General features: G+C 32.9%; 1 protein-coding gene across 1 annotated transcript in view; it reads left to right on the top strand.

The window, feature by feature from the left end:
* The window catches only part of LOC145284083 (uncharacterized), a 361,761-nt gene that overhangs the window by 114,551 nt on the left and 225,087 nt on the right, over positions 1–22,123 (top strand). The window contains exons 10-15 of the mRNA XM_080133150.1: positions 7,623–7,832; positions 9,368–9,470; positions 10,949–11,036; positions 12,609–12,748; positions 15,745–15,854; positions 18,080–18,235. Coding sequence (XP_079989276.1) covers positions 7,623–7,832; positions 9,368–9,470; positions 10,949–11,036; positions 12,609–12,748; positions 15,745–15,854; positions 18,080–18,235 — 807 coding nt within the window. The remainder of the gene's footprint in view (positions 1–7,622; positions 7,833–9,367; positions 9,471–10,948; positions 11,037–12,608; positions 12,749–15,744; positions 15,855–18,079; positions 18,236–22,123) is intronic.

Raw genomic sequence — 22,123 nt, forward strand, 5'->3', positions numbered from 1 at the left:
CACACTTACAAAGCTGTTTAAGCGTTGTCTAAAGGAGAATTCCTTCTCAACACCCTGGAAAACCTCATCATATGGCCTTTATTTAAGAATTCAGGTGATCGGTGATCTCCCTTTCAGTAGATACCAATAAGTCTCCTGTGCATCATGAGTAAGTTGCTGGAATCTGTGTTAAATCAATCACCTCAGCAAAAATAACCTTCTTAGTGATATGCAATATGGTTTCCGTTCTAGATCTAAAGTAGATGTGCTTACGGTTATATCTCATAGGATTAGTGAATCTCTCGATATTGGCTTCCTTTTTAGGGCAATTGCATTTGACATATCAAAGGCCTTTGATAGGGTATGGCATAAGGGTTTACTTCACAAGAGCTCTAGCTATGATATAGCTGGAAATGTCTTTTCAATTATTAAATCCTTTCTCTCTGATAGGTTCATAAGAGTAGTGATTGATGGGCAGAAATCAGAAGGTCATAGTATTAACGCTGGAGGCTGGAGTCCCTCAGGGGTCCATCCTGGGCCCAACTCTCTTCCTGATTTGCATCTCCCAAATCACATCCTAAGATGATTTGTAGACATTTATGCTGACGACACACCATATATGGCAACACTTCAAAGGCTGTAAATGACCACATTCTCTCTGATTCTCTCTCCTCTGATCTTGAGCATGTTGTACAATGGGGAAAGAGGTGTCTGGTCACTTTAATACATCTAAAACCAAGCTTCTATCTTTACATCATCAATGCTCTGATTCTCATCTGGCATCTATTGAAATGAATGGTTCTCGTCTTGGGGAGGCTCCATGTTTTGACAAACTTCTGGGTTTGACTTTTACTCCTTATCTAAAATGGAACAAGTACATCAAATCCGTTGCTAAGGTCACAGGAAAAATGGTGAGATTCTTCTACCACTCCAGAAGATATCTTACTGCTAATGCAATTCTCTACCTATATTAAAGCCAGTTACATCCAAGGATGGAGCACTGTTGTCACATCTGGGTAGGAGCTACTAGAAGATTTAATTACATTAGATTAAAATCTAATGTAAACAAGTTCTTGTTGAGCCATCCTCATAAATAATAAAATTCTACCCAATTTACACCATTAACGATTACTTCACTTATTCCTCGCTTTTTTATCCGTCAATGTTATCCTTACATTCATTAACCCTTATCTTCGAGCGGCCTTCAAGACTTTATAAGAAGTGACACCCAAGTAAAAAAAAAGGAAAAGATTTCCAATCTCACCATTAAAAAAACTAATGTGCCATCTCAGTCAAGCACCTTCTATGGCAATAGCGATAGAGTAGCAAGAGACTAGCAACATCTTTTGTGTGAGAAAGAAACCGTAAAGAACCGAAAGATCATGCACCATTAGATTTTTTAGTCAATTTTGAACTCTTTCAATATAATAAAGGGGCGTCCTCCAGATGTGGCAGCATGGCTTCATCTGAGGACATATCTTACTCATATATAGGTAAAGGGATTACTTTTGAAAATATTTATTAGATTGGAAAGCTTCATGGTAATGTGTAGATAAATTTCTAAGTATGATAGGTGCTCAACTGAACTTCGATCCATAGTTCCCTCCTATAAAATATTTAGAACAAAAACTCGTCTACCTACAACCAATATCAATAATTATCCTTTCTCATTCTGTGTACCTCAAAGTAATCAAAACTTCCATGAGTAAAGTTTCTTTTCTAGAAATTTTTAATTCCATTTTCACCCCTAACAAGGCACAGTGCCACTTTGATATATGGAGCTACTATTAGGGACATAAATTGCAGGGATACTATATAGGAAGATGAGTAGCAAGATGTCTGTTCACATTACACTTGAACTTCTGCATGTCAGTACAGCTGGGAAAGCAGGAACCTGGAAGAAAGTTCCAGTGTTTAACAGTTCAGGGAAAGAAACTATTAGAATAGAAGGTTTTCTTACATCTAAGGATCTCTACTATGTAGGGGTGGGATTTTGCGGATTGTAAGGTTTATCGGGGCATTTACATTGAGGAAGTACAAGTGCTTGTAGTTCGTCAGTCTTCACCATTAAAATACTTGTGAAACAAGCAGAGGGATGCAACATTTGGTCGATGGGACAGAGGTTGAAGCTTGGATCGGGTTGGCGACTCTCTTTTGAACCCTGTCCAGGAACGAGAGACTAGTAGCAGATGCATTAGCCAAATGTGACAACAATACTCAATACATGGGCGAATGGTGGCCTTGTAAAGGTACAGGATATTTTCAGGAATAAGTAGCTTTCTAGCAGGTAGAGAGAGTCCACCTTCTTCGCAGCAGCCTTGGCAATGCTCTCAATGTAATTGTTCCAATTCATGTTCCCTGTGAACGTTAAGCTGAGGAGTTTGAAAGAAATACTTTCAGGCAATGTATCTTTAGCATGAAGGAAACAAGCTAGTCTTGGCAGCATTGAATGTGACCATCCATTTTTGTCCTCATTCCACTATAAATTGGTGGTCTTCCTCGAATGTTTCTGCCATTTCCTTAGATATGTGGTCATTTGTTTTCTCCTTGTGCCTGTTATAGAGTGTGATGTCATCAGCAAATATACCCAAAATCAGAGACAATTTTATCAGGGAGGTCATTTATGAATATTAGGAATAATAAAAGTCCAAGGATAGACCCTTAAGGTACATACGCATTTATATCATATTGTCAAGGACAACTTGGATACTTCTCTTATTTAAGAAGGATTTAATTATGTTAAGTATTCGTTCAGTGATACCTTATGATCTAATTTTCCTGAAAAGACCATCATGCAATACCTGTCGAAAGCCTTAGATATATCGGGAGCAACCACTCTACCCTCCCCTGCTTTGTCCAGTGCATGGTATATACGTTCAGAGATTACAGTTAGGATATCTGCAGTAGAACGGGCTTGCCTAAATCCAAATTGTTAGTCAGTCAGAAGTTTAGCATCTGTAAGGTGATGAACTAGAGCTTGATTAATTATGGACTAAAATATTTTAGCAAAGAGTGGAAGGAGGCTAATGGGGCGATAATTTACTGGGTCAGTTCTTTCCCCAGAATTCTTGTAAACTGGTACTACAAATGCAGTTTTCCAGCAGTAAGGAGAGCAAGATTCGTTAAGGCATCTGTTGAAAAGTTTCGAAAGGACCAGAGCACTCTCAGCAAAGCATTTTTTAATAGCATAGCCAGGATGAGATCGAGTTCACATGATTTTGAGGTTTCTAGGTTTTTTTATGATATCATGCACCTGAGATGGGGTAATTTAAGGTCATCTAGTGTGGCATCTGTCCGCAAAAGAAAATCAGCGAGGGAGTAGCGCTGAGTCCAATATGGAGTTTGAGGCAAACCGACTGGCAAACATGTTAGTTTTCTTAGGTGCCGAGCAAACAATCTCATGATTGTTGGGTAGCGGAGGAATTGTTGATCGCTGATTATTTGCTACACTACTGTAGATTTTCCAAACATCACGGGTTCCTAATTTTTCTGTGCTTTGATGCGTTTTCTGTCACTATTTCTATCTTACTATTACTTCTAGCTTCTATATACTTTTGCCTGTTTGTACTGGACTTCTGTTGGTTAAATCTACGGTATGCATGCTGCCTTTGAGCAATGGCAGCTGCACAAGTAAAAGTAAACCATTGGAGAAAGTGTGGTTTGCTACAGAATTCCCACATGGGAACATGTGGTTCAATTGCCGTTTTGAACCATTCAGTGGTTTAATTTGCGCACTGTTCAGCAAGAAGAAAAAAGATATTTTCCCATGGGACATCTCTTATGAGATTCCTGATGGCTTCTCAATCAGCCTTCTTATAATACCTTTTGAGCAATAGTCTTTAGTTTTGGGTCGAGAATTAAGGACGATTTCTACCATTTTCACAGCGTGATTACTATGGGCATTTGTCACACAATCATCAGGAACTGTGGTCAGAAATAACTCTAGAAGTGAGGCATGTTGTTCTTGCTGATCTAGGAAATGTGTCGAAAATGTAACTCTATGTGATAGGGAATGAGATATAGAGAAGCTATGTATTATGCTACCAGCTGCCTGTGTAGGTAGAGAATTTAAGCCAATTACTGTGGTGGATATTGAAGTTACCAAATACATGTACTTGTATGCTAGTATCGAGGGAGAGTGCTGTATCTATGCTGTCAGAGCCCGTGTGTGGAACACAATGCTATGGGACTGCTTTCCGGCTGACTACAACATATTCGTTTTTAAGTCCAATGTAAGCAATTCTTGCTGATCCGTCCTCTTAAATAATCAGTTACTGAACAGTTACAACCATCGTTACTAATCTCTTAATCGCAGTCAAAATAGTCATTTAAAAAAAAAAAAACATTTATAAGGATCGGTATCTTATCACGCAGGTGCATGAATTGTCTACCCTACAAAAGTAATCAACTGTTACAAGGCTTGAATGACATTTTTGATTTTACATGGTTATTCATATGTAAGTCTTAAAAAATATATAGAACAACATGATTTCCTAGTGAGATGGGAAATCCCATTAAAAAATTTGTCTGTTCTTAGAAAATCGCCAACAACGGTGACCGTGAGAAAGTTAAGATTTTTTATTCCCGGTGGCCAAGAGGAAAAACACTAGTCTGCAAAGCCAAGGTTGGCTTTGTTGACTGGGTTTATATCTTCAAAGTAGCACTAATTATCATATCCCTACACTGATAATTGCGTAAGCATGAAACACTAGTATCTGTAGTTATAAAAATAATTATTAATATTTATTGAAAAATATTTCTATTATTATATAAAAGTCACTTTGTGTGTGTGTGTGTGTGTGTGTGTGTGTGTGTGTGTGTGTGTGAGAGAGAGAGAGTTCCTTTCTCTTAGGTTTCGGAACAACTGAGCCTATCTTTTGCAAATTTCACACAAAAGTAATTTATATGTATGGCAGTGTTCTTAAATATGTTTAGTACAGAAATTCATCTGATAAGTATCGAAAATCGAAAAATTCAAGCCAAGGAAAATATAATCTTCCTTTTCGAAAATCGAAAAAATCAAGCCAAGGAAAATATAATCTTAGCAAATCCTTTTCGAAAATCGGAAAATTCCGATCTTAAAAATAGTCTTTCTTTCTTATAGATAATATAAAAAATAATAATTTTTACAAGGGAACATTTTACGTTACACCGGCCAAGGGAAATAAAATCTCAGCAATCATTTCTTCTAAAAATAAAAAAAAGATTGTCAGAAGTAGAAGCATTTGATTACAGATTGAATAATCCCCTGTTCCAGAACGGGTGTACCTCACTATCTTATTTTAATTTTTATTAATCGGTTCAATTTACGATAAAAGAAAAAGTAGCATTTAAAATCGCCGCAAATCATTTTTTCGTTTGCATGTTTTAAAACTAAGAATTATCAGAAGTGACTTTTCAAAAACAGTCATCGTCAAGCCCAAATATCAGCTGACGTGATACTGTACACAAACACAGATGGAATTTGATGAACGACATTATCATTATTATTTTTTATTTTTATGCAAATTAGTCCACTGGGCAAATGTTTCCTCGAAATATATAATAATCAATAGAGGATTGATACATATGCAATCTGCATAAAATAAAATCTCATGTTTAAGTATATTGTACGGCCGAGCAACGCTGGGCGATCAGCTAGTTAGTTATAAAGCTTCTCTAAGAAGATTAGAGTTGAGCCTGATTTAATGAATTGATAAAAAAGCAGTCATTTGCGCACATACGTTATTCTGAGTTTCCTCTTTGCTCTCATCGCCATTGATTATGGCAAGCTCCTTTACACGGCTTCATAAATATCTCAATTAATTTCCATTTAAAAGTTAATTCCTGATAATCGAGAGAAATAACAATCTCCTACAAAGACGAGGTTGGTTTTAGTTGACTGAATTTGAATCTCCCGGCCAGCAGTAATTATCACTTTATGCACTGATGTGTAAGCATGAAACACTAGTGTTATAGGTATAAAAAATTGTTACTATTTACTGAAAAGATTATGATATTATACGAGTGTGTGTATATACACACATTCACTCATCTATGTATGGTTAGTAGGATTAAACCCCAGCAGAGTGATCGATTATTGAGAAAATATACAAAATAAGAGCAAAAGTTTTAGTTCGTTGATTTAGATTGAATTTTTTGTGCCAAATGGATGATTCAATATGGTAAAATTTGTGCACATTTTTGCATTAAATACTAACCCCTATTAATCTTTAACTGCACATCGAACTGATCCTATAATATTTAGTTCCCTGTATCTTACAGCAAAGATCCCTACAAACTTTCAGCTAGATCGGTCCAATAGTTTTGGAGAAAACTTCTAGAGTAAATGAGATATTATGATGAGTAATTCCTATTAATCCTTCACTGTACATCGAACGGGTACCATAATACTTAGTTTGATGCACCTTATTTTAACAACGGTGCATACAAACTTTCAGTCAGATCGATCAGTAGTTTCTGAGAAAAGGTAGAACAGTCAGACAGACAAACTACTATATATATATGCTAGCAGGCCTCCCAGCATTGCCAGGTTGTAATTTTCACACTTTTGCACCCATTTTCCTTAGCTAACGCCCAAATATAAAGTATAGTATGGGTTTGAATACCCTAGATATTAAATTTCATGTCTGTAGACCAAAAACTGACAGAGAATTTGGTAGGCAAAAATGTTTTGACATTTGATAAAATATGTAATAAAAGATATTATGTTGCTGAATGTGAGATGAGGATTGATAATTTGTATTTTTTGTGCCAGTCGAACTAAATCTTAACTATTATTTTCACTACTTTTCAGTCGATACAGCCTTCGACTTTCTTCAGATATACCTTGTCAAACTCGGGAGCCTTTCTATTAAACCTAGGAATCTGTACGGACCTGTGATATAATGGATAAAGTGCTCAGTAAAAATTAATTTTTGAATTACACTTTTCTGGAGTTTGAAGGTAAAATCCTCAGTGCAAACGATACTAAGGATACAATTACGAATTACGTAAGATATCTACTCACCCGTGACTGATAGAGGGAATGAAACAATGCTACCTTTGTGAATTTAAACAAAGGGTTTCATTCGAAATTCCGTACAGAATTCCGAGTTCATCAGAAAGATCTTCAAGTCCGATAAGATACAAGTGAAGAAAATTAGCATTCAAATATTATTAATGTTAGAAGATTAGCATTCAAATATCATTTGATGTTAGAAAATTAGCATTCAAATATCATTTAATGTTAGAAAATTAGCATTCAAATATCATTTAATGTTAGAAAATTAGCATTCAAATATTATTAATGTTAGAAAATTAGCATTCACATATTTTTAATGTTAGAAGATTAGCATTCAAATATCATTAATGTTAAATTAGCATTCAAATATTTTTAATGTTAGAAAATTAGCATTCAAATATTATTAATGTTAGAAAATTAGACTTCAAATATTATTAATGTTAGAAAATTAGCATTCAAATATTTTTAATGTTAGAAAAACTGTGTCATATGACGAATTATTTTTTTACACATTTTTCTCGTTTCGTTCATTTTTTTTTTTTTTTAATAAACCTCATGTTCATTGACTCTTTTACCTATACAATTATGATCAGCTTTGGTCGATTTTATAATTTTATTTTGTCTATTGTTAATATTTCAGATCAACACCTATTACCGAAAATGTAATAAATATGTGGTATGCAACTGTGGAGTGGCAGTGAAATCTTCTGATGATGTAATTTTGATTGACAAATGTGGAATTGACCTGCCGGAAGATGATATCTGGCCATTGACAGTTAAACTTTATCAGTCAGGTGAATGGGAAGATGGTTTCCAGATTACATCAGATGATGAAGGAAGAAGTTACGAGGTATTACTTACACAATGAGAATATTTATTTTTCTTGCACTTTAATGTCTCACATTTATTTCATTTTCATCTTCTGTGAAAACTTTTCTTTGTTAAATAAGATAAACGTCCTTTATTTTTTAACATTTGATAGTTTTACTTTTAAAATGATATTTTTAAAATGTTATAGTTTTCCTTTTAAAATGATATTTTTAAAATGTTATACTTTTACTTTTAAAATGATATTTTTAAAATTTTATAGTTTTACTCATAAAATGATATTTTTAACAATTGATACTTTTACTTTTAAAATGATATTTTTAACAATTGATACTTTTACTTTTAAAATGATATTTTTAACATTTGAAAGTTTTACTCATAAAATAATATTTTTAACATTTGATAGTTTTACTTTTACAATGATATTTTGAAATTTTATCGTTTTACTTTTAAAATTATAATTTTAACATTTGATAGTTTTACTTATAAAATTATATTTTTAACATTTGATAGTGTTACTTTAAGAATTATAATTTTAACAATTGATAGTTTTACTTATACAATGATATTTTGAACATTTGGTAGTTTTACTTTAAGAATTATAATTTTAACAATTGATAGTTTTACGCATAAAATGATATTTTTGTTTATGCGATGATAAGGAGATAATGAGTCGTGAAACAATTGCACAATTTCTATTCGTATTTCTTGTAACCAATTATTTCTTAACTACAGTTTCAAAATGATATCCATGACAAAAGCAATGCTATGGTAAACAAAGGTAGCTCTGTGTAAAAGTAGTGTGTGTCAATAACATGGTTAACGCGGTACTGGCTTGAATCAATTTGTTTGTGTTTAATTTAAGTGCAGAGAGGTCAAAAGGTTAAGACTGACAAGTTTCAAACTTATTGACTTCGATTCACAGACGTCTTGCACCTCCATGCTGGCAGGGGTCTCGAGGCAGATCAGTGCATTTTGAGTGTGAACTGGTTAACAGGGTGTTACACCCCCCCCCCACACACACATAAAATAAAATAAATAGATGACATACCTGCGTTTCTAATTAGTTCATCGCAGTCAGTTAGTCAGAGGAATTGCAGTCACAGACTTCTTTAGTCAGAATGAGAGAATCTTCATTCAAGATGAGAAAACAGAAAATAAAGAGATCTGAATCGATTCAGCGGTGCAAAGGCCCTGTCACCGAGGAAAAATGCGGAATAAACTTTTTCCAAACAATAATATTAAGTCGATTTTGGGGGAGCATGCATGACTTGACACGAGGGGGCACCAACCAAAGAAGGAGAAAAAGTTGTGTGTTAAGATCTCCATATATGTGACACGCACACACGCCCAACTGTATAAACACATGTGCACCCATAAAGACAAATGATCACGGTCATGTTATAATGATATAGATACCACAGACACAAGAATATATATACACAGGAATATATACACATCTCCCCCCCCCCACAACAGAACAAAAACTGAGCAATGGACCACTTTATTTTCTTTACAATAAAATATGATATAACCGGATTATTTTCTCTTTTCCAGGTTTCTTTTCCTAATGGAGGAATTTTATCTATACAGGCTGGCAATAGAAAGTTTTTGAATCTTTGGTTTTATCCAACATTAAATGATTACAAGAAAAGTAAAGGTAATATGTTTGGATTTATAACATTGAATCAGACTCGAATAATAAATTACTTCTCATTGTAAAATTATCTCCCTTGAATAAGAACTCTAATCTATAGATAACTATACTTTGTAGAAATGTTTATACAAATCTATTGTTAGCTGAATAATACTTTTCATGGTCTATTGTGGAAAGTCTTAGAAATGATCTCTGAATCAATTGATGTTTACCTTATTGAAATTTTCGATGTTTGAATTAAAATGCTCAATTGGTTGTCTTTATCATATTCAACTAATGCAACTGCTTCTCTGACACAGATGTAGTAAGAGACTCAACTTGCCAAACGAATACTTGTCAGTCATAACATACTCTTGGTATGAAAGCAAACTTCTGCCATAGTCGCTTGGCTACTGGCATCTTCACAAAATATCACAAGTTGCAATTGAGGACTCACTTTTAAAAAGAGTGACAGTTTTTTAAAGTCTTAAGTACTCCTTACTCAAGCCCACATACGTTTCCTTTTCATTTTCAGCAGTTTTACTTACTATTGGTTGTTTCAAATATAGTAAAACTCTGGGATGTGGTGGCCCTTGGAGACGGTTTTTTTCAGGTTATGATGTGGAATACAATGTTTTTCCGGGATCTAGTATTTGCCCCACCTTGCGATCTTATTTATAATCTTATTGGATTATATACCCGTGTATTATATACTGTACTGTATTTTGTTATTAATTTCTTGCTGACGTGCAATTATACTTTGAATTCTGTTCCTAGTTCTTTATTAGAAAACTCTTTCGTGTTTTTTGTAAGTTAATTAATCTATTTCAATCATTGCATTAGTTTGCTTCCAAGAATTTACACTAGTTGCAATATTATTCATCAGTTTTTACCATACAAAAAATTTCAAGTTATTTATTATATATATATATATATATATATATATATATATATATATATATATATATATATGTGTGTGTGTGTGCGTTTGTGTAGGCCCAGTTAATCGCGGCATGTCTAATTCCGTCACGTGATTTTAAAGACATGTCAATCACGAGGAATTATCTCGTTTAGTTATAGTTTTGTTTAATTAACAACAGTTAATAATATTTAGTAATATTACTATTCATTCCTTTTGTATCAATTACATGGTGGTTATAGTTTTAATAAAACACTAAACAGACTTGAAGGCATATGTTTAGACAGAAAAGCTTGGAATAAAATTATTGGAGACAAAATTTTAATTAAGTTTACGGATGTGAAATGATGGTGATGACAATAACAACAACAAAGATGATGATAAAAACGATGACAACAAGTATGATTATAAATATGATGACGATGCTGATGATAATAGCGTGATGATGCCTACAATGTAATAATGATTACGATAACGGCGATGATGATGATGAGGAGGGGGAGGATTTAAGTCACGTATTATTTGTTAAATAAAACATTTGTCTGATAAAACTTATTGAATACATGTTTTGTTTATCTTTAAGGTTTTTGCGGTTCATTAGATGACGATAACTTGACGCCAACGTTTCAAAATGACGAAGCAAAATCACGAAATGCTGTTTTGCAATGGAGGTAAGATAAAAGAAATTAAATAATTATAAGTCAGATTGGTCATTTTTGGTGAGTTTTTGTGGAGATGGCGATACCTATCTTAAAACTCCCCAGACGGCGTGTGCTAAATCCTAATGGGACTTTCTAGAATCAGTAGATTTAGAAGTGCTCTAGAAACCACTTTAGTTTTATCTTTTTACCCGTCCGTATAATGTTGCTGAAAAATATAGAGCCGTTTTTAGCAATAACAAAATATAAAACAATAAAAAGGTTACTATTCATGTGTTATAATCTGAACAAGAGATAAGTCACTATCAAAACGCAATGAAGATTATCAAAAGTTTGCAGACAAAAAATAATAAAAGAAATAATGCATACAAAATTAATTTTATTTCACAAATTCCTAAGACGATGGGAGAATAAAAGAAGAAAAAGTTCCTAAACGTCCAGAGAATCTTAAGAAATAGTTCTGAGTGAAAGAATTGTTTTTCGTGCAAAAAATAAATGTTTGTTGTAACTATCGCCGCGTGTGTAGACGCCTATGTATATTAACTTGCCTTTGTTTTGTTACTACGAGAGTACAGAGTGGAACCATAGAAGTGTTGCCTTAAAGAAAAGAACACCAGTGCTTTATTTTTAAAAAATCTATTGAAAAAATCAATTCAGGTATCTTGATTATGTAGTAGAGCAGAGATCTATTCAATGTAGCCGCCTTTAGCCTCAATCAGCGCCTCGATATGGGTCCAGAACTGGGAGCATGCCTTTTTCACAAGTGCCGGTGGGAGCTTGGCGCGAATACTCGGCGAATGGTGTTGATCAGGCTGACTGTGGGGGATCATGTTGGTGATTTTCTTGATGTATGACCAAACAAAGTAGTCCAGTGGATCCAGGTCGGAGAAAGAGGGGGGCAGTGAAAGAAGGGTGCAAAGTCATAGCACTCCTTCTGGAGCCAAGCCTGGGTCTCTTTGGACTTGTGGGCCGGTGACGAGTCCTGCTGTCACACCCTGGGTCTTCCGGTGACCACCTGTTTGCACCAGGCGATCACCACACTCTTAAGTACATCCAGGTACACTTTGGTGTACACTTTCAAGCCGACTTCGAAAATGTGAGGTGGCATGATGTAGCCCTCAATCGAAACCACACCAAAGACCATAACTTTCGTTGAGTTGTGCCCTCAAGGGTTGAACCATCCGGATTTGCATTTTGAGGGTGCTGGTAATGGTCCTGTTGTCATAACTTGGATCAGTAGAGAGCATGAGTTGTACAGCGATGCATCTCCAATCTCGCTCGTTGAACATTGTGTCACTTTTAGACATGATAGAAGGCTCCTATCGCTCTTGGAGTTTGTACACAACTGGCCAGCTCGTAGATAGTTTGCAACAAAAAAAGAAAACAGACTTTGATCGAATGGAAATGGAATCATTTCGTCTTTTCTTGAGAGACAATTTTATCATTACACCCTGTATATATATGAACTTATGTATACATTCGTTTAGCAGAGTGTAGTCCTACTAGTGCAAAATTATTTTATGTATATGATAAAACTAAATACCATTTGTTGTACATGTGTCAATTCTTGTTTTGCTTTTTTAGAGTTCCTGCCAAAGAGAGTCTTTTTACCGGAATCTGCACTGAGGAAAATTACCTCGTTAAAAAGGATACTTTCTGTACATGTGGACAGAAAGATTCCTCCTGTAAAAAAATGGGAAAATTCAGACCCTGTCAACTGTTTGGTAATTATATGATTGTTTTCCTTTCCATTTCTTCAAAGAGTAGAGTTCGCTCTGATCACTGATGCATGCATCGAGATTCTAATTGCAATACTCAGTCTAGCAGAAACTGTAACGTTTTATCTGGTGGGCTTAGGCATTCATTCTGGTTAGTCCTAAGAGGTCCACCCTCCCAGTCTTTTGAATTGAGTAAGTGTGTTACTTATTGCCTGAAGTGACTAGGGGAATTCTGATAGAACTAGACAAGCAATTTTTAAAGGGCTTAACTCTTACCACCTTTCGACCTTGTGTAACACCCTCCTATAATAGGAAATAAATAAATAACAGCATGTGGTTATACAACAGTACGTTGCATCATCATTAACTCTTTATGACCTGGTTGAACTAATTCGTTCACTTGTAAATAAATGAATATAATGGCATAAATAAAGTGGAAATTGATTTAAACACGCCTTGAACGTATTAGTTCAGTATCTGAGTAAATGCCAGATACCGCCAGATTGTACTGCCAATTGCTTACATTCAGTGTATCGCCATCTGTCTCAGAGAGGAGGATTTCGTTTGTTGTCCTAATCACACATTTTTCAAGCACTATGGATAATAATCAAAGTAAGTTTATGAAATGCAAAAATTATCAGTGATAGTTCAAGCTAGTCTACAGCAGTAGCCTGATTTCTTCCTGAGATGTTTTTAGGGGTTGGATTAGAAGAAGGAAGCTCATATTTAAGTTCACTCCATGAAGGAAATGGCTCTCCTTATTAATAGTCTTTGTGGCGACTTCCCATCCCACTTCGATTATAAACAATTTTTTTTTTAATAATTTAACTTCTCTCTTACAAGGGAGATCTGAGATGGTACTTCTAAACCCTAGGCAGTAGCAGAGGTAGGAGAGATGTTTCAGTAGCGCTCTAGGGGCCAACTTATTTTTATATTTTAACTAACCTAGCATGTTGTCAGCAAATACATACATCTAATATATAAAAGGCAAAATGAATGCACCCATTTATGTATGTCTATGAAAGGCTTTTACGTTGGGGTTCTCGCGTCGGTTAGATTCTGGGAGAAGTTTTCTCATACTTCCTAGATTATATTGTCTCAGATTCGCAAACGGATACGATTCATTTCATTTTCTTTTGATCGAGTTTTAAAAAATTCCCACAGTCCCGTTGTGTCGGCTTTCTTAAGTAAGACACCCTATCAAATATCCAATATTAATGATTACTACGATACTATCTCATTGATTACTGTGCACGCAATAACCCTTATCCCCGAGTGGCTTTCGGGCCTTGATTAGTGGTGACCTCCATGTAAAAAAAAAAAAAAAAAATGATGTAAAGATAGAAACTTGATTTTAGATTCATGAAAATTAACCAGCCACCCCTTTCCCCATGGCACCACGTGATTAAGATCAGAGGAGAGAGAATCAGAGAGAACATGGTCGTTTGCGACCTTTGAAATGTTGCCGTAGATGGTAGTGTGGTCAGCATAAATGTCTACAAATGATCTTAAAACGTGGTTTGGGCAATCATTGATGTAGATTAGGAAGAAAGTTGGGCCCAGGAGGGACTCCTCAGGGACTCCAGCATTAATATTGTGAGCTTCTGATTTCTGTCCATCAACCACTACTCTTATATTATAAAAAACTTATAACTCAGTTATGAATATACATTATACCCATTTCTAGTTTACTCTTAACAAACCGTGTATTTCATAGCATAGCAGTCGTCACTGAGTTGACCTGATGTATTCTAAAATGGATTTAATCATTAATACTTTAATCAACTTAATATCTTTATTATCATCGTCATCAGCATGACGAGTGTTGTTATCCTAGACAATACAATAGAAACTTTCACAAATATTGTCTGAAAAACTTCTAAAGTTTTATAAAAATTTAGATTTTATCATTGGCCGATATTTCGGTTGTTTTTGCAAATGACAAATAGTTTAAATGGGATACAAGAGCGTGCAACACCCACAGGTGCCACTGCGATTTGTGATGGTTAATTATGAAGTCAAGGACCAATCAAATGAAAACATGTCTTCCTTTAAATAGATTTGATACTTCAGACAAATTCAATAAAAACACAGATATTTTTCCTTAACACATGCACGAGGCGATCGCTTTGATATTGGGGCAGAGACATAAGAACGTAGGCATCTCTATAGGAATTTACAATGATCAAAAGAAACTAAGAGCCGATAACTCTAAATGTTTACCCTATAGAATAATGGATGTCAGATCTTTTAGAAAATATAGTGCAAGGAAGATAACTCTTAGCAGACTGACGATCATTGATAATTGAACACCACAATGTTTATAGACACCACATAGTTTCATGCAAAAGGAGCATGGGAAATCTTCGCAGACACAATGCTGTAAACGATGTTTTATGACTCGACATGGTGTCCTATTGATCCTCAAAACAGAGGGTATAGCACACGGCTCAATGGCCTGAGAGTGTTTCCATTTTCAAACGGCACATCGCTAATATGGAATGGGACTTGTATCGACACTTTTGCGCCTTCGTCAGTAACAGAATTGGCTACAAACCGTGGATATGTAGCAGCGTAGGACAACAAATAATCAAATATGCCGACGGTCTTCTTCTCGACAGATTTGTATCTTAACCAATCGTTGTGGGGACGAGTACAGTGATAGGTCTTGTCACAAAGATATTTCCCAACAACTATGATTTGTTAATGACATATGGTTTCTTAATGACATATGATTTGTTAATGACATGGTTTGTTAAGGACATACCACACCAGGAACCATTGTGACTTTACGAACGCCACAGCACAAATTTTCTGATATTTGTACATTGGTTTTGAAAAAAAACAACATTTTGTTAGTTATCCATTAACTGAAGAATTATACGAACACATTTTGAAAACGTTGTTTTCTGATGATAATTTTTTCCTTATTTACTTAATAAATTTTTATTTGCTATGTTTTTTTTAAATTTATTTTTCTGCAAACTTTTTTCTTTTTATAGCAAATATCATCAGCAAAGAACTGATGAAACAAAAACTTCAACCATTTAATTGTTATGGTAAGGTTTCCAGGATCAATGATTTCAAATTCAGTCCATCTAATGATACAATTGTAAGTAATTGTAATTTTGAGTAAGATCTTCAACCTTCTTCTCCCCCGCCCCTCTCTCTCTCTCTCTCTCTCTCTCTCTCTCTCTCTCTTTAACGTCACTACTTCTTTATCCTGGGCTCAGACGAATTTTGATATTACGCACACTCACTCTCCAGTTCTCGTGGTTCAGTAGCTTGTTCTATTTTAGTATAATATTTTATTAAATTTAAATTTATCATTATTAATTTATTATCTTATCAAATTTTTATCATTCTTTAATCATATCATATTATTCCAAGAAAATAATAATAATAAAATAACCTTATCATTATTAAAACTGACTCTTTCATTCATCGAAAAATATGATTACCAGTGATCTACTTGAGTCTTTGTGAGTTTCATGTCTTAAAGCATCATAACCGCTTCACCAATAATTCAACTATAATCCTATTCATTATCATATATTTATTATCATATATTTATTATCATATATTTATTATCATATATTTATTATCATATATTCATTATCATATATTATTATCATATATTCATTATCATATATTCATTATCATATATTCATTATCATATATTCATTATCATATATTTATTATCATATATTCATTATCATATATTTATTATCATATATTCATTATCATATATTCATTATCATATATTTATTATCATATATTCATTATCATATATTCATTATCATATATTCATTATCATATATTCATTATCATATATTTATTATCATATATTTATTATCATATATTTATTATCATATATTTATTATCATATATTTATTATCATATATTCATTATCATATATTTATTATCATATATTCAAAATCATATATTTATTATCATATATTCATTATATTATATTTATTATCATATATTCATTATATTATATTTATTATCATATATTCATTATCATATATTCATTATCATATATTCATTATCATATATTTATTATCATATATTTATTATCATATATTCATTATCATATATTCATTATCATATATTTATTATCATATATTTATTATCATATATTTATTATCATATATTCAATATCATATATTCAATATCATATATTTATTATCATATATTTATTATCATATATTCATTATCATATATTTATTATCATATATTCATTATCATATATTCATTATCATATATTCATTATCATATATTCATTATCATATATTTATTATCATATATTTATTATCATATATTTATTATCATATATTTATTATCATATATTCATTATCATATATTCATTATCATATATTCATTATCATATATTTATTATCATATATTTATTATCATATATTTATTATCATATATTTATTATCATATATTTATTATCATATATTCGTTATCATATATTTATTATCATATATTTATTATCATATATTTATTATCATATATTTATTATCATATATTTATTATCATATATTCAATATCATATATTCATTATCATATATTAATTATCATATATTCAATATCATATAGTAATTATCATATATTCATTTTCATATATTCAATATCATATATTCATTATCATATATTCAATATCATATATTCATTATCATATATTCAATATCATATATTCATTATCATATATTCATTATCATATATTCATTATCATATATTCATTATCATATATTCATTATCATATATTCAATATCATATATTCAATATCATATATTTATTATCATATATTCAATATCATATATTCAATATCATATATTCATTATCATATATTCATTATCATATATTCATTATCATATATTCATTATCATATATTCATTATCATATATTTATTATCATATATTTATTATCATATATTCATTATCATATATTCATGAGGCAATTTAGTTTTTTTGTTTTTTGTTTTTTTTTACACGGTGGTCACCACTTATCAAGGCCCGGAAGCCACTCAGAGATAAGGGTTATTGTCCTAGGAAACTCCTATACAGAGACACATTAGACACTCGAGGCTAGTCTCTAATAGGCATTCAAATTCTATTAGAGTATATCGCTTTCTGTATTCGCTAACTAGTTTTATGCTAATCAAAAACTGTGTCTTGTATGTGTAATGGGATGATTTGTGTTGTACTACTTTTTATGAGTTTTTGGTGTTTAAATATTATACCCTTTCCACCAGATATGATTCTAAGAAAATTGCATTAGGGCAAAGACATGAAAAAACAATGAAATTTAATTCATTCTTTTTAATTACAGAATATTCCGTCAGCGAATGCAAATAAATATACTCTCAAGGAAACAGAAACTTATTGCAAAAACTACTTGCAAAAACACCCTACGTATGATTCATGTAAGTCTTATGTGACAATAGATATGGCATCGGAAATCGAAGGGTGCATAACGGATATACAGGTAAGTCTATTAAGATTATAATTCTTATGAATAGTGATGATTCGCGATTTTAATTTGTTGAGGTGCTGTTTAACAAACTTTATTTAGAGAATTTACCACTCTGTAGGAATTTTCAATTAATGTGCTCTGATGAACTTGTATCCTCTCGACGTACATTCTCCTAACTAACCCAACAGCAGCAAAATCTCACCCCTTCACTATTGAGGTCTCTAGATGCTGGAAAACTTCTACTCTAGTAGTTTCTTTCCTCGGACTGCTAGACTTTAAAATTCCCTCCCTGTTTCCTGCTTTTCTGACTGCACTAATCAGTAGAAATTTAAATGTAATATGAACAGAAATATCGCCTCCCAACTCCTCGCAGTCCCCTCAAATAGTGGCACCTTTCGTTCTAAGTGACAATATGCCTTGTTTGGGGTTGAAAAAGATTAATAAAAAAAAGTGAATTATTATTGTGTTCTTCAGAATTGTTTTTTATTTATTCCCTGATTCATTTGTTCCAGCTCGTTGTTTAATGGTTGCCATCAATTCGCTGTTCAAATATCTTGTTAAAATACATTTACCTATTTCAGCAGCTTCTCTTCAACAACTGCATCTCGTGGAACTCACTTCCTGCTGACTGTTTTCCTCCTACATATAGCCTTGTTTATTTCAAGACTAAAATCAGTAGGCATCTCTTATCTTTGCGATCATCAGCTTTCATTCTTTTTAGCTTTTTACATCAAGTGGCGTCATGACTTGTCTAAAGCAACCTCCATAAAAGGAATTTGAATATATTGGATTTACATAAAAAAGTATTTCTGCATGTGAAGAATAAACTATTAACATGTAGTAAAACTGTAATAAGTTATATCATTTAGAAGTTCCTACAACTTAAGCTTTATACAAAAAGCAATCACAGCTGCCGTTTAATGAATAAAGGGAGATAATCAACGAGTCTGATTAGAGGGAGATAATCATCGTAGTGATACATTCTTACATGCTATTACTTCAATGGAAAAACAGTTTTCTGTGACACCTTTTATTGGGATACATTTTCTCTGTCAGTATTGCATTGTTACTGCGTGAGGACTGGTTTAATTGATTACTGAATATAAACTGGTGAAAACTTAGCACTAGCTTGCTTTGGTTGTTTTACATATGAACCCTTTTTGTGTTTTTTAAAGTGGAATCACGTCATTTCAATAAAATAATTTATGCTTCAAATTCTTTTTATCTTCGAATATTTATATATGGTGTTTGATTTTATTTTTTAGAGGAAAATTATTAATTTTTGATTTTAGATTTTGTAGTTTGACACATTTTTGGTCAAGAAGACAGTATTCTTAAAAACCTGATCTGGCAGCACTGAATGCAGCACTAGAAAACATATTCTCCAATCAGTATTTGCTACGACATCAGAAGTTCTCAAACAGCAAACAATTGGATTTCTGTACATTTTTTAAAAGAAATTTTATAACACCATTCCAATTTTCCCCCGATTTTATCAGGGGGCACTAGGATCCAATTATTAAATCCAATTATCATTTACAAGAGATACAATTATTAAAAACCATACGTTTTTGAATTTTGGAGATGAGGATTGGTTATTCGTATTATTTGGATTCTTCAGGTTCCTAATCGCATTTTGAATTATATTTTCACAACATTTTGGTCGATGTAACCTCCTACCTTCTTCAGGTATATCTTGTCAAACTCGGGAATGTATCTGTCGAACTGGGGAATTTTGACAGAATTTCAAGCAAAACCCTTTATTTACTTCAAGAGGGTATCATGCACTCGTTCCGTCAATCATGACAGGGTAGAGATCCTAAGTAATTCACACTTGTATTTTTCGGATACCCACACTGAGAATTGAACCTTCAACCAAACTTTTTTCCCCAAAACTACTCTAACCACTGCGTCACAGGTCCTTGTGACAAGATACACCCGAAGAAGATTGGCGGTTGCATCAATTGAAACGTTGCGAAAATAACATTCAAGATGAGAATAGGAGTCCAAATAATAAAAATTATACTAAGATCAAACATAACTGCTCTCACATAAAATTTTACAATGAATCAAGGAAATCTTTCACGAAAAACACCCGTCTAGCTGAATCTACTGTGAAAAATTTCCCCCACTCTTTATCTGTGCCTAAATCAAAACGTGGATTCCATGAACAAGGCTTCTTTCTTGGAACTGCACGCCTGTGGAACTCTGTTCCATCTGCCTGCTTCCCACCTGACTACAACTTGGATGTCTTCAAGTCCAACGTTAACAAATTCCTAATGAACCGCCCCCTTAAGTAAACACTTCATCAAATCTCCACACTAACGTAATGTACTTGCAATAACCCTTATCTCTGAGTGGCTTCCGGGCCTTGATAAGTGGTGACCACTGTGTAAAAAAAAATAAATAAAAAATAATGCTGACTTATATCTCGTTCTTAAGATGGCGGCCATTTGAAAATTATTCCGACTCAGACAAAGTATCTTCTGAAAGGAATTATGTAAAGCAAAAAATTAAAGTAAATACACTACCGGGCAAATAATAAGATTGCATCTTACAATAGACGTTTCTCACAATGTTGAACATACATTATATTTCAATCGAGAATTGTACGTAGATGTAAAATGGAATATTAGTCTATATTTTGATATCAAATCTTATCGTAACCACAAAGTATTTACACCAAGTAAAAAATTAGAGAATGATAGCACGACTAATGTGAGGGCAACCGGGAGTTTTGCATCAAATCTCGGAGTAGATAAAAATAAAATTAGGTAATTATAGAACACACACACACACACACACACACATATATATATATATATATATATATATATATATATATATAGTTATAAAAATCGAATGCTTCGATAGAGGCGAGTCATTTTTAACTCAACAGTTATAAGCCAAGAAATACATATTTATTTCAGAAAGCGGAGAATAACTATAGTCGCATTTTTATATTTTAAATCAGTAAACTGTTTTACTGTTACATATTAATTCTTCAGAGAAACAATTTTCTTAAATTGTGCATTCATTTGACAGCTCTACTTTTGCATTCTGTTTGAAAAGGGGGTTTCACTCCCGAAATTATGAAATGTGACATCATCCCTGAAATTTTTATTAATATTTAGTAGTAATTTCCATATTTACTGAGTTGATATGTGGAAGATTTTTTGGCAGATAAATACATCATGTGATGGTTCGTAACCCAAATACTGTCTTAAAAAGTTCGTTTGTGTTTATAATTTTTTTTTCGCCATTCAGGTTTACTGCATTGCTATCAGCCTTCATAAATATTCACGTGCCTAAGTAAAATAAAAATCAAACAGATAATATGGTATTCAGACCTGAGTGCAGGAGTACATAGGGGTTGTCCTTCATTCTGAGGCAACGCCAGGCGTCCATGCTAGTCATACGTGAATCTGTTACACAAATATGTAGAAGCATTAAATATTACTACGTTACACATCATTTCATTGTAGAGGTTCCTAGAAGCTGGATATCCTTATATTATAATATCCTTTTTTTTCGGAATGTTAGACTTTGGAATTCTCACCCGGCTTCCTGCTCCCATACTGTACCGACAGGCAGAAGGTTAAATGTAATGTAAACCAACATCTCTTTCATCTCCTTACATTGCCCCCTGTAAACATGGTGCCAAATAGTAGCCCCTTACATCCAAGAGAAAATATGTCTTGTTTAGGATGAACAACAACAACAATAATAATAATGATAATAATAATAATAATAATGATAATAATAATAATAATGATAATAATAATAATAATAATAATAATAATAATGAAAACACTATCCCAGATAGTTATTCATAGATATGTTGACGTGTGTGTAGTGAAAATAATATTATTTGAACCACCTGATTTGCTCATGAATGTT

Source organism: Euprymna scolopes, chromosome 8, assembly GCF_053919585.1.
Source record: "Euprymna scolopes isolate OS-2025 chromosome 8, ASM5391958v1, whole genome shotgun sequence".
Taxonomy (NCBI): Eukaryota; Metazoa; Mollusca; class Cephalopoda; order Sepiida; family Sepiolidae; genus Euprymna; species Euprymna scolopes.